Source organism: Apiospora phragmitis, assembly GCF_038363925.1.
Source record: "Apiospora phragmitis strain CBS 135458 chromosome Unknown utg000003l:1.0-2676785.0:1.0-2680665.0, whole genome shotgun sequence".
Classification (NCBI taxonomy): Eukaryota; Fungi; Ascomycota; class Sordariomycetes; order Amphisphaeriales; family Apiosporaceae; genus Apiospora; species Apiospora phragmitis.
In genome coordinates, this window is record NW_027117401.1 from 399,050 (window position 1) to 411,979 (window position 12,930).

A 12,930-nucleotide genomic window follows, 5' to 3' on the forward strand; every position below is an offset into this window, starting at 1 on the left:
CTACGTAGAAGTTCTCTTTTGCCGTCCCTGCTGCTCAGTCAGATCGGATGCTTTTCCAAAGTTCATTTCCTACCGCATATCGCCAAGTGACAATCAACATGGCAACTTCCGAGATCACCGAATTTGACCCAACCATCCCCAAGGAGGAGGTCGACCGCCTGTGGCGCAAACTGCGCGACACGCGCCTGCCCGAGACGCCCGTCGTGCCCGGCGCCGGGGACGATTACGGCCCGCCCCTGGACTGGGTTCACAAGCTGTTCGCCGCCTGGCGCGACGACTTCGACTGGCCCGCAGCGCAGCGCCGCATCGACCGCTGGAAGCACTACACCACCGTGATCGAAGACCTGCGCATCCACTTTGTGCACCAGCCCGCCAAGCAACATCAGCGCACTGCTTCTTCAGCCGCCCTCACCCCCATTCCGCTGCTACTGGTCCACGGCTGGCCCGGCAGCTGGTACGAGTTCTCGCGCGTCATCGACCCGCTCAGCAATCCGGGCAGCGAAGAAACCCAAGCCTTCCACGTCGTCGCGGCCTCGCTCCCCGGCTTCACCTGGTCCGCCGGCCCGCCGCGCGGCTGGACACTCCAGGACACGGCGCGCGTCTTCGACGCCCTGATGAAGCGGCTCGGGTACGCGCGCTACGCGGTCCAGGGCGGCGACTGGGGCGACTGGGGCCACTGGGTGGTGCGCGAGCTCGCCGGCGGTAACGCTGCTTCCTACCAGGACTCGTGCAAGGCAGCGCACACCAACATGTGCCCCTCGATGCCGCCGGTCCCGAAGGAAGAGCAGGGGGAGCGCGAGCGCGTGGCGCAGCGCATGACGGACTGGTGGATGGGCACGCCGGGGAACGAGGGGCACATGGGGTACGCTGTGGAGATGCGAACGCGCCCCCAGACGATCGGGATCGCGCTGTCGGACAGCCCGCTGGGGATCCTGGCGTGGGTGGGCGAGAAGTACTACGAGCTGGTAGACCCGAAGTACCACAGCCTCGACGAGAACGACAACAATGACTTCGTGGACGACGTGTGCACCACCCTCTGCCTCTACTTCTTCACGCCGCCCAGCATCATGACGTCGGCCCTCTGCTACACGAACAACGTGCGTCACGAGGACTACGTCGCCTTCAACGCGCGGCCCGAGAACGCGATCCGGGCGCCGTTCGGGGTGTCGAGCTTTCGCTACGACGTGGCGCCCGTCAGCCGGAGGGCCGCGGCGACGACGGGGAACTGTCGGTGGTTTCGAGGTATATTTCAAATTCCTTTTCCGGTAGTCACAATATCTCCCTGCACCTGAGGTTTGTTGCTAACTGTGTCTAGAACATGAAGGCGGAGGGCATTTTGCTGCACTTGAAGAGCCGTCGAAGCTGGTTCAAGACTTGCGAGAATGCTTCACTGCGATATGGCCAATGCAGTAGAATGTTAGGGACTCCTCATGCGAGCTAACTACTCGATTTTTATTTGTTCTGGTTTCCCATTCCTTCGATTTATACTGGGTCAGCCCAGCTGAAACAAAAGAGTCGTTCGTGATCCGTTGTGTACTTATAGGTCTAGTATCTATGGGCCTACGAGTCGTCCACCACGCCTTTCAGAGAACAATCTGCACGCTCAAGAAATGCATATCCTATGTGTTTGTGCATGCTCATACCACCACCAGTACCCATCTGGTACCTCCAAACGTTCTTTAGCCTCGATATTATCGAGGATATTACCCACGGCGTCGAAGAAGATACACGTCGTGTCCAAGGGAATACGTTTGGCCATGTATGATATTCCGATGCGCTCAAAGTCTTGTCCTCTCTTTCGTAAAATCATTTGGCAGCCGTGAAATACGTTAAGGCGGGAGCCCGTGTTCATTATACCCGTTCCCTTATGCGAAAGGGAAGCTGCCCAATAGCTTTCGCGGGCGTCTGGCACTTCGTCCGATTTCCAGTCAATTCCGGCGTAGATGGCTTCAGTGAGTTGGAAAACTACCCGGAATTTCGAAGTTGTAGTGTGCTTCGTTACGACATCAGTACTATCCCACAGCGTGACTGGGCAGATCTTTGTTGTGATCGCTAAGAGTCGTGGAGCATCTTGAGCCTGGAAAGCCTGATTGTGTAAGGCATCAAGAGGCAACTCCTTGTGGCTGTCGGTTATGAAACACCAACTTAGTTCTGGTGCCATACTACTATCAAGTAGATCAGCACTGCCAGCCCAACCGGCCCAAGACCAGCTTGGAAATTCAGGTCGCCTCGTACCCGGTACGCTATGTTTCCATCCAATGTTGAAAGAAATCTCTTGGGATTCTATCTCCTTGTATAAAGGAACCCCCCACGCATGGCTGATACTGAACTTATTGACAGGAGGATATCGGGACTCAGCAGTAAGCTCCACGTAATACCGAAGAACCCCTAAAATCGCGTTCAACGAATCCGATGGGTATGAAAGACGGCGTGCAGTATACAAGCCAATGTCTCGCTGGAGATCCTGGTAGACAGGCTTTGATCTCAACGAGTAATGGGGTTGAGGCAGAGAAGTGTGGGGTCGGGTCGTAAGAGCGTGAGCATAGTCTTTACGCTGTGTATCCAAGGTAGATTCGGATATGCACTCGGCTTGTGTGCGGCTATTGCATATCCAAATAAGTTGTTTTTCGGTAAAGCAGAGCCGGCGCCTCGAAAAGTAGCTTTCTTGGTAAGTCCATGCTCTAGTGGCCCATATTGAGTTCGCGAGCGCTAGATCATCGAAAGGAAATACCTCGTCAAACTGAAGATCGCCCAATTGGAAGTTGATCTGTTTTGGCCGGCAGCTTGACACACCCGGAAGGCCATGGTCCGCATCAAGGCCCGCTGCAGCTATGATAGTGAGGAAAGCATTGGAGTATACCCGATGCATCTGATTGAAGATGCCTTGTTTCTGAGTATCCTCTTGATCGATACACTATTGTTATATTAGCAATTGGTATCCAAAAGTCTAGCAGCCCTCTGGACTTACGTATCGATCTACCCAGAGATATTGGCATCCCAACGCTGTTGCCACGGTGATGCTATCACGTACAACTCGAGGGAACGCGACTGTGGCGTCTGCCTGCGCAGCACCCCATACGTATGAAAGAGCAATGTACTGACACTTTGCCGGCGCCAGAACTACTTTCTGGGATTCGCAGTCAATAACTTTCAGACCAATAACCTCCTCTAGTCTGTTCTGGCAGCTCTTGTGCTCCTTGGCACAAATCTCAATGTTATCCTTGATGAAATCCAGATCGACCGAATGAGGCAAGATGGAGCGGTAGTGAACCTGTTCGTTGTCGTCAATGGGGTGCACTGCGAGAAGGGAAATACTCCCGACCCTTTTGGCCCAGCCGGGAGCGTGCGAGTTCTGGCTATACTGCCAACCGTACGATGGTTTCGCAAAGTGAAGTGTAGGATGATAATGAGTCGGCATCATCCCGCTGGAAAAGATGTATTTCGAACAAGTGCACAGTAAAAACTGCTGGTTGCCAAACATTTCTGGCGACCGCCCATCACTCGTTACGGCTCCAGCTGGCGCCAGTGCAAGAAGCGCTCGACATAATTTGCACTTAGGTTGCTGACATTGCTGACACTCGTCCAGAGCGGGTAGGCCTCGCCTAACTACTTTGTGGCTATCGTCGTATGGATAATTGCGTAGTCCCGGTGGGCGCTTCTCTCGGGGCTTCCAGAATTCTATCGTTTCGTGTATTGTCGACAGTACCAAATTGCACGCCGCACAAGGTGTTTCCAGTGCCGTAGCGCATGCTGCGCAAGGCCCACTCGTGTTGGGAGTGGTATTGGGAGTGGTGTTGGGGCTACTCCTACTCAAGGCGATTTCGCGGAATAGTCTAGCGAACCGGTTCCTTAGACGGTGGCTGACCTCGCTTCGAACGTTATGGCTCGATGGCATTTTGTTATGGAATGGCTAGAAGGTTGGAAAGAGGGTTGTCAGGACGGCGAGCTTGGAGGTGGGGCAAGTCCTTTCGTCCTGGGTTTCGATCGTACGACTTAATAATCGTCTACCCCAATCATATCCTCTTGATTACCAAACTGCAACGACAGCAAATCAGACCAGTGTGCAGTAAAAACTCGACCCAGCCGCCAGTGCCGCCAGGGTTGAGATTGTCAAACGCTTGCTTCATCACAGCCTTAGGGTTATCGAAACAGGTGCCGACATATCCAGTGCAGACGTAAGATGATTTCTCCGGTCCAAACTCCCAGGGCTCTTGAACGACATCCTCCCGGATGAACTACATGTTCGACGGTGGATGTTCTGGTTGTACCTTGCTCAAGTCCGTCCCGATCACTTCACATCCTGAATGTTCCTGTGTTGTTACCCTTGTCAACGTCGCATCTGTTACAATGCAAATACTTAGTTACACACCGAATTCCATCGGCCAGATACCCGTCCCCGTAGTGAAGTCCAATGCACGCTTAGATGACTGAATGGGTGTGAGATGGAGCTTTTTCTGGGGTATGAGTCTGCTAGGCCAGAGTAACGATGCGGGCGCGCCAAGGAGAGCCTGGGCGGGGTCGACGGGCCTTTCGATACCTCATTCGCTGAACAAGCGAGAACTTATGCAGGGGCAGAAGAAGTTTTGTCAGGTGTAACTCCAGGTGAGCGGCAACCTCAATCATTCAGGATCACGACCGCCGGGGGGCTTATTATCAATTAGTTACCCAACCCCCTGATTCTACCATGCTTTTCCTCATGTCCTGTGATCTACTGTCATCATCGCCACCGGCACACAATTTGCTCAAGGCTTTGTCCATCGATATATACAGTTTTTGGAAACCCTCCTGATATCTAAACACCACGGAAGCATTAATATGTCTCGGACGAGAAATCTCCCGAATTCCAGAAGTTCTTATCCTTGACAAATTGTGCCAGCTTTGAGCCCAAGGCATATTCGTGGAAAAGTGCACCCAAACCCAAGACCTGGTGCGCACTGAGGGATAAGGGTACGACGGCACTGGTTGGGGCCTACGGGGACCTGATTCAGTTTGAGACCTGTACTGATCGCGGCCACTCAGGCCTGTTCACCGCCGCCGACCGAAGAGCTAGCGAAGAGCCGTATTGGGTTAGAGATCGAACAAGATAACTATTTGGCAGAGGGTGGAGATGATTTCGAAAACCACTATTATGGCTTCAAGGCCTACGAATTGTCATCAGATCTCCCAGATGGACTGAAGCTCATTCTACCCTCTAACGAGCGTCCAGAGCTGCACTGGGTGAAATACAAATGGCCAAGATTCGTGGCATCCGAACAACTGGACGCCACTAAGTCGAAGCTAGAGACTACGACTCAATGGCTAGCCCACGATGGCTTGATTTTTCAACAGACTCAACCTCATTACTCGGGCCCAGACAGTATCCATCTAAGATTTCGATCGCCATCGGGCGAGGATGCCTTGGAAATCCAAGACCTTGACCATGTCGACACTTCATACCTAATGTATGTAAAGTACAAGCAAATATTTGAGCCACGCCAATACAGTTGGATCATTGTACACGACTTTGATCGACAAGAGCCTCCCTTAAGCAATACCTAGACTCATAACGGCCTGAAAGACTCAAATGCAGTCGTTGCGTCAATAATACAGGATGGAAGACTCGTTCGATGGGCAGCACTGCCGGAAGTACCTCCGGCCAGTTCCCGAGCCAGCAGAACAACGTGCCAAAGTGTCGATTCCATAGCTGGGAGAGCTTCATCATACCTGCCGGTGCTATAAATGTTACAGAGGTTTTATCAAGAAAGGACCCGTGCCCAGACGCTTTGCCCATTTCAGATATAAATGCCGAGCATTTTTACGAAAATAAACCCAGATCGTTGCCGGAAAACCCGCAGGGTGCTTCCGAACACATCGAGTTTGTAGTTCGCAGGCAAGTGGAGCACATTCTCTCCGAATGCTCAATTCCACTAGATCTTCATGCGGCTAGGGATGGAAGTCTCAAGGAAACGTCATCAGAAAGCCATGAGGCACCGTCGCCAGAAGAGTTGTTGGCTAACACACTTTTTCGTGGAGAAGCCGAATCGACGTGTGCCATTGGTCTACACCTCCATGAAGCAGCCGCCGAAATGGCCCTTCATTATTTGCGCCAGTATTGTGGTTGGAATCTTTCTACTTCCTTACTGCCTCTTCGTGTGGCTCGTAGGATTCGCTGCATATAACGCGATGGATCTGATACAACTTCTTCGGCGTGAGCCCCCCAAGATACTTACATAAAGCGAACGCTATTCCTGCTGAACGTTAGCGCTGACCTTACTTGCAGACAACTTGAAATCTCGCCTTCCAGCCAGCCCAGATACCAGCGACAATCATTTCCATGGACTAATGAGCTCTCTCCGGAGCCCGGAGAGTGACAGCTTCAAACCCTCAAAGTCAAGAACGAACCGGAGAAAGATGAAAAAAGGGGCAGAGCCGAATTAACTCAGAGCAGCTCACGGTTGAACAGGCGGAGGCATAATATGCGTTGATGTTTTTGTTGCTCGCTGCCGTTCCACCAGCCTTGGACGAGGTACCACTTGAGCCGTTTCGCTGCACTTCACCCGTATCTGAATATCCACAGAATTCGGAGATCCAGCGTCACAGTAATAGAGGAAGTGAAGCACAGCCTTGACGCAGCATATTCTCAGAGGCCAAGGCAGTTTCCTTGGGGATGTCCTTTGATCAACCACAGGAACGGGACAGGGCAGGTAGGGGTGAAGGAAGGGGACCTATGACACGGAGGTGTTTCGTTCTGCTCGCAGCACTGTTTGTATATAATCAACTACAAGGCCCATTGGCACTCTCCCCACCAAGGTTTCTCTCTTTTTCTGTTTTTCTTCCCGATTCAGCCACATCCAAATCAACAGGACCCATGCTCATGCAGAGCAGGGAACAAAATCCACAATGAGCAACAACCCGCAACCCCCCGTCCAAATCACCTCCCGCCCCCTCCCCGCCGAGGGCCCCATCCTCTGTAGCACCTTCATGTACGCGTCCGCGCGTCCCGGACTCATCTTGTCCGAATGCCCGCCCCAAACTAGCAATGGGTCGCCTGAGCGGTATCGGCATTGCGGCAGAAGTCAAGACCCGGAGAGTATCTCATATAGCCCACGTTGCCGCCCTCGATAGCTGTCGTCATGGTACCTGCGATGTACCATCCGCAGCGACCCGTGATGCCGGCGGCCGCGTTGGCAAAATCGGAGCCGTGGTAACCGAAGCCCACGGAGTAAGCACAGACAAAGGCAACCTGTTCGTTGTTGCGATTTATTAGCATAAAAGAGACCGACCGGCGCAGAGGGATAAGTTCAAAACCTACCACGCTACCACGAATCGAGTAGTACGACATGTGCTCATCGATCGCGGCACCAGGATAACCGTCGCCGAGCTGTCGTGGTATTACTGTTAGCACAAGTCTGTGACCTGTAAACTCAAAACACTGTGGGGGTGGGGGGGATAGTCCACCTGATGCTCCATGTCGGCTACAGCTGCGTCGCAATCGCCGTGGTTCAAGTTGAAGCCGCAGCCGCAGTGCCACTTGTTGTGCGGCATGTCTCCACCGCCCCCAGCATCCGTCTGCCGCTTGTCAACCGGCGCGGCAGCTTCTAGCAGAGGCTTAGCTCGCTGGGCAGCGGGGATGGTGTAGACCGCACCGGTGTCGAGGTTGACGTGGACTTCAGTGGCGTTGCTGTCGACATAGGCCCTGTAGTTCCCATCGATTTGGCCCTGTGGGAAAGTGAAAGCCGTAGCCGAGCCGGCAAGAACGGACAGGAAGGGGAGGATGGTCAAGAACTGCATGATCAAGATGGTGCTGAAACGCGAAGTTGTCTGTAGGGGATGAATAAAAGTGACCAGGAGGTCGGTGGAAGATGATGCTACTTGATACGACTGAGATAGCCGATTGTCAGCGCAACAGCCTGGGCTTTATATATCCGTTTCTGTGGAAAGAGACTCCTGTCAACACAGAACCGTTATCATTGATCCCAGGCTGTCTACCACTTCGCACTCGCCTGTCAAGAGACTGCGCGGCATTCTCATCCGTTCATCTGCCCATGACTAGGCCTCACTCCATATCACATTAGGAATGTGAGCTGAAGCTCGTGGAGACACTAGGCTGAGAAAGCAGAGCGCTGATAAGCATTTCCCAAGCTTCCAATCTCAGCCCTAGAGCTATGGGATCTCTCCCCATGTCCACCTTATCCCCTAATTGAGTCTTACTTTCCATACCGCACGAACACGTTGTATTATCTTGGATGGTCTGGCCCGGACATTTGCGGCGAGGCAATGCTATAGCGGGTCGGCCTAACCGATCTGAGATATCCACGCCGGTGTTGCTCTTCTGCGCCTCACGTGCCGCCTGCGCCGCCTGTGCCGCATCCCTCGAGAAAGCGGTCACCCGTTCCAGCAGGACTGATACGGAAAGTTAACAGGTCCTGAGTGCTTTTATAACTCATTAGTAATAGTAATAGAATAGATAACTGTGTGAGAAAGTACATGGTCGCTCGACAGCCTGCGTGACTACTACCCACGATCTGTTTAGCCAGCTCTTCCGATTCGACCGCTTGTGAGAATGAATTGAACTCCATACCACCCGGTTGGGACCTTTATGGTTCATGATCATAGGGCCCAATGATATCAAAAAGATTGCAAAGGAAGAAATGCAGCAGGCTGTGTAGGTAGTCCCAAGAATCACCGAGGAAATGTATGGGGCATCTCCCTCCCCTGGGACATCAATCCAAGCGAGATGTAGTCTCATCAAAGTCGTGTAGTCACTTCGTATTGCCTTCTTTTTGAATGTAGAACCCGCTGGATGTCAGAAAGTACCCGATGCGATCGTATGTATAGATCTCTTCCTATTGCCATCTGCCTCGGCTTCGCCATCTGGCCGGCCCTGCCTCCTGGTCAAAACGGGGGATTTAGCCGACCACGCCAAGAGTTATATTGCCTTCCAACGTCAAATACAAGCACATGAGCTGTGTGATGCTCAGAACAGTTGGTAACCCCTGTTGCCACTAAGAGCTAACCTACTGCAGCTCCTTTCTTATTTTTCGTTCGGCGTGCACCGCGTCGAGACTGCTGCGTTCGCTGCCTGGCCGCTGAGGAGGTACGGCGTCCTCTTCAGCGTCATCTGGTCCAAGTGGATTCTGGTCTGCTTTATGGGCGGCTACCTTCCGACCAAATATCTAGAGAACGTGGAGACGAGGAGATATACTATACGTCGTTTCAAGAAGATGATTCAATGTATTAGGAGACTAGGAAGTAAGGAAATGGCCTGCTCTTCCAGAGATATGTGACTTATAGGCTACGTTCGCTTACGACGGGATTCGAAAGAGGTCCTGGGTCCTGGGTCATGGAGTTGGGAGTCGGGGGCTGCCCGCCGATCGAAACAACAACGTTGGGGTCTAATTCGGCCATCACATTTTATGGATAATACCTAGACGCGTTTAGCTCTGTGCATATGGCTATCATACATGCATTTACAAGGATACTCACTAACCAATCCTCGAGGATTCATTTAAGAAGCGGGGTATACGACGTAGCCCCAATTCTTTGCTGCGCGGTCAATCCAATCGCAGCTGCCTCGCTGCATCCTTACTCTACTGAGGGCCACAGGCAGGGGGCCGCACTTGTGTGATAGAGGTGGGACCGCCGAACAATATGTCAATCACCAACACCCTGCTACCCCCCAGAATGCCGTAGTTTTATTTTCCTCTCTTCGTCGACTTTCATAATTATCTTGCATTCATAGATTACTCGGCTTTTCCTCTTAATAACTTTTACCCCTTTGCCCTTCCGCAGTTACCTCACTATCACCATGATTTCCAAGAAGACTGTTCTCATCACGGGCTGCAGCAATGGCGGCATTGGTTCTGCGTTGGCGCGGACTTTCCATCATCGCGGGTGGCATGTCTTTGCTACAGCTCGTGATACCTCCAAAATGTCGGAGCTCAATGGGCTCTCCGACTTGACTCAGCTGACACTCGATTTGGTCAAGTCCGATGATATCAAGGTCGTGGCCGAGCATGTCAGCAAGCTGGCTCAAGGCAAGCTGGACTGCCTTGTCAACAATGCAGGGCGCAACCATTTTATGCCCATCCTTGATGAAGACTTGGATGTTGTGAAGGACTTGTTCCAAATCAACTTCTACGGCCCGCTGGCGCTGACACAAGCGTTTGTCCCCTTGCTCACCGCCTCCGAGGGCATGGCAGTATATATCACATCTATCTCGGGATACGTCAGCAATAAATACATGGGTGAGTGTTATCTTCCTTGGTTGATGTGAACCACTATATAAGGAAAAGCTAATTCGGTGAGACTTAGGAACCTATGCGGCATCCAAGAGGTCCCTCGAGATTGTAGCGGACACTCTACGACACGAGATCGCCCCATTTGGCGTCGGCGTGCTCGAAGTTGTCACCGGGGATGTGAAGACCAACGGGCAGACTTATTTGGGAGACATCAAGCTCCCACCAGACTCGTGGTACAAGAGCCAAGAGGACGACATTACCAATATGGCTCAGGGCAAAGGAGGCTTCCCCAAGATGGAAACGGACGATTACGCAACTGGGGTCGTGAACGAGATCATCAACCGCACAACGGGTCGATTCTGGTACGGAAACAACGCCGATTTGGTCAGAATAACCACGACCGCGACGGATGTGCCCCAGTCTGTCATAGCAAGTCGTATCATTTCTCGCCGAGTAACTCACTTGCTAACCAAACCAACACAGGACGCTGTAACGCTTACAGGAACCGGTCTTGATGCATTTGGCCAATGATTTCTGTATGAGACTTGCTTGCATTTTGTGATAAACTGATAAGATTATTAACAGAGAATAAAGATAGCTGGCTCGCATGATCCTAACTGTATACTTCATTTTGCCCTGTGAACACCGCGTTGCTTAGTAGTTGCTCCGTGCTAGAAGAAAGCAGCTGACCATCTTATACACTGGGTTTAAAGACAACTTTGCCCGACACTACTTATCTCTGTACAATACGGCTGGTGGGTTTCAGTTTCGCCATTCTATGAGTGGGGTTATATCAAAAGCAACACTTCGAAGCACCCAAGTGATATCCAATTCATTCCCACAATTGTAACTACTGGCTAGCCGAGCGGCACGAGCTCGCCACCCACGAAATCGGTATAGGGTCACATCAGATAATAACAAGGATGGCATTGAGTGGGGCTTCTGGCGGTACTATATATAGCACCAATTCATATGCACACGTCTAATGACAGAGGGGTGGCGGATTACAATACCAACCAGAGAATCAGCGCGCCAGCTCCGTCGATCGCCAACGCACACGTGCCGGCAAGTTATCCTTGATATACCCAATCCCCTGCCCCGCCCGGTATGCGCGCTGCCCGTCTACCAGCCCCTCCCCCGGCCCGACCGCGCGCCCGACGACCCGGTCCCACAGCGCGTAGTTGCAGTCGACGTCGAGCTCGCGCAGCGTGAATACGAGCGCGAGCTTCATCTCCATCATCGCCAGCTCCTCGCCGATGCAGCGCGTGCTGCCGAGCTCGAAGGGCCGGTACGCGTTCCGGTTCCGGACGGGGTGATGCAGGGGGTCGTCGTCGTCGTTGGTGGGATTAGCCAGGAAGCGCTCCGGTAGGAATTCGGCGGGGCGTGGCCAGTGGGCCGGGCTGATGTGGATGACGGCGGGGATCGTCTGGGTCACGGCGTTTTGGGTCGGGTACACGATGCCGCCTGGGGCGATGAGCTGGAAGTCGCGGGCGGTCTCGCGGATGGTGCCGGCGGGCGTGCGGAGGCGCAGCGTCTCTTTTATAACGGCGACTGTGTACCGCAATTCGTTCAGCTTGTGGTGGTTCTGCGAGAGGATTGGTTTGGCCCGCTTCGGGTCTGGGCCGAGGATCTCGTCGTGCTCTGCTCGCATCTTTGCGAGGACTTCGGGATGCTGCTGGAGCTCCCAGTACACCCAACCGCTAGATTATGTTCCAATCGTTAGTACCAATCAAGAACGTAGCCAGGCATCCCGTTGACTCTCGAGTGCTTACAGAGTCTGGGCCGTCGTATCGTGACCCGCAAAGAGGAATGTCTTGATATTTGAGACTACCACGTCGATGAAGTCGGAACTGGGGGTTTGCCCGCTGTTCTTCACTTCTCGGATAGCCATGTCTATGATGGTTTTCTGATCTCTTGTAGTATCCGAGGCAGCGAGGCGCGATGCAATTTGGGGGCGAAGAATATCTTCCATGATTTTCGCGTTGTGGTCAATGTTGCGCTTGTACTTGGGGGTCAGGCGCTCCAACCTGTTTGGGAGGCTGTTGAACTTGGCATAGGAAATTAGCGTCCTCAACGCCAACAACATGGGTCCTGGGGTGTTGTTGCTCTGCTCGAATGATCGAAGGCCACTTTCTTCCGGTTAAATATTGGAACCAACTGATGTATCCGAGGGAGTAACTTACGTTGCAACTCTCATGATAACATCAAATGTCAAGGCAATAAGTTTATCGTAGAGAGTAAACATCTCGCCCCAGTCAGCCCCTTTCCCTGCTTTGGCTTTAATAGCGTCGGCGAAGATTTCCACCTCCTCTATGATGGCCGGGACGTGGGTGGCCAGGTTCCGCGGCGAGAAGCCCGGACTGAGCCTGGACCGCCACAGCTTGTGGTTGGCCGGATCAATGGACAACAAGTCCAACCCACCGGTAAGGGGGATCTGCGCCCATTTGAACATGAAGTGCCTCGGCTGCGGCGTTTCCTGCGTCAGTTGCGCGGCAAATGCGGGGTCGATAATCATAGCAAATGGCTGGGACATGATCGGCCAGAGATCTATATAGATGACAGGCGGGCATTCGGTGGCCTTGGGGAAGTACTTCTTCCATTCGCGTGCGATCTTGATGTTGACGTAGGTGGTGTGAGCGTCCGACGGCCAGTTTTGCCGAAGTGCACGCATCAACGGGAGATGGCCGAAGATGGGAGAATAGGGTTCCAT

General features: G+C 52.9%; 6 protein-coding genes across 6 annotated transcripts; 2 read left to right on the forward strand and 4 right to left on the reverse strand.

The window, feature by feature from the left end:
• Nucleotides 1-98: 98 nt before the first annotated feature.
• Nucleotides 99-1,413, forward strand: PG994_002533 (alpha/beta-hydrolase; the record flags this gene model as incomplete). Its single annotated transcript, XM_066853942.1, has 2 exons — nucleotides 99-1,242; nucleotides 1,316-1,413. The coding sequence occupies 2 exons, from the start codon at nucleotides 99-101 to the stop codon at nucleotides 1,411-1,413; spliced, it is 1,242 nt and encodes a 413-aa protein (XP_066719797.1).
• Nucleotides 1,414-1,603: 190 nt separating this feature from the next.
• On the reverse strand, nucleotides 1,604-3,895 carry PG994_002534 (uncharacterized protein; the record flags this gene model as incomplete). Its single annotated transcript, XM_066853943.1, has 2 exons — nucleotides 1,604-2,914; nucleotides 2,969-3,895. The coding sequence occupies 2 exons, from the start codon at nucleotides 3,893-3,895 to the stop codon at nucleotides 1,604-1,606; spliced, it is 2,238 nt and encodes a 745-aa protein (XP_066719798.1).
• Nucleotides 3,896-7,012: 3,117 nt separating this feature from the next.
• Nucleotides 7,013-7,770, reverse strand: PG994_002535 (uncharacterized protein; the record flags this gene model as incomplete). The annotated part of the gene is made up of 3 exons (XM_066853944.1): nucleotides 7,013-7,222; nucleotides 7,292-7,360; nucleotides 7,438-7,770. The coding sequence occupies 3 exons, from the start codon at nucleotides 7,768-7,770 to the stop codon at nucleotides 7,013-7,015; spliced, it is 612 nt and encodes a 203-aa protein (XP_066719799.1).
• Nucleotides 7,771-8,996: 1,226 nt separating this feature from the next.
• On the reverse strand, nucleotides 8,997-9,387 carry PG994_002536 (uncharacterized protein; the record flags this gene model as incomplete). The annotated part of the gene is made up of 2 exons (XM_066853945.1): nucleotides 8,997-9,155; nucleotides 9,289-9,387. 2 exons carry the CDS (start codon nucleotides 9,385-9,387, stop codon nucleotides 8,997-8,999), a joined length of 258 nt encoding a protein of 85 aa, XP_066719800.1.
• A 400-nt stretch (nucleotides 9,388-9,787) lies between these two features.
• PG994_002537 (uncharacterized protein) lies at nucleotides 9,788-10,751 on the forward strand (the record flags this gene model as incomplete). Its single annotated transcript, XM_066853946.1, has 2 exons — nucleotides 9,788-10,226; nucleotides 10,294-10,751. 2 exons carry the CDS (start codon nucleotides 9,788-9,790, stop codon nucleotides 10,749-10,751), a joined length of 897 nt encoding a protein of 298 aa, XP_066719801.1.
• A 493-nt stretch (nucleotides 10,752-11,244) lies between these two features.
• On the reverse strand, nucleotides 11,245-12,930 carry PG994_002538 (uncharacterized protein; the record flags this gene model as incomplete). Its single annotated transcript, XM_066853947.1, has 3 exons — nucleotides 11,245-11,920; nucleotides 11,993-12,349; nucleotides 12,404-12,930. 3 exons carry the CDS (start codon nucleotides 12,928-12,930, stop codon nucleotides 11,245-11,247), a joined length of 1,560 nt encoding a protein of 519 aa, XP_066719802.1.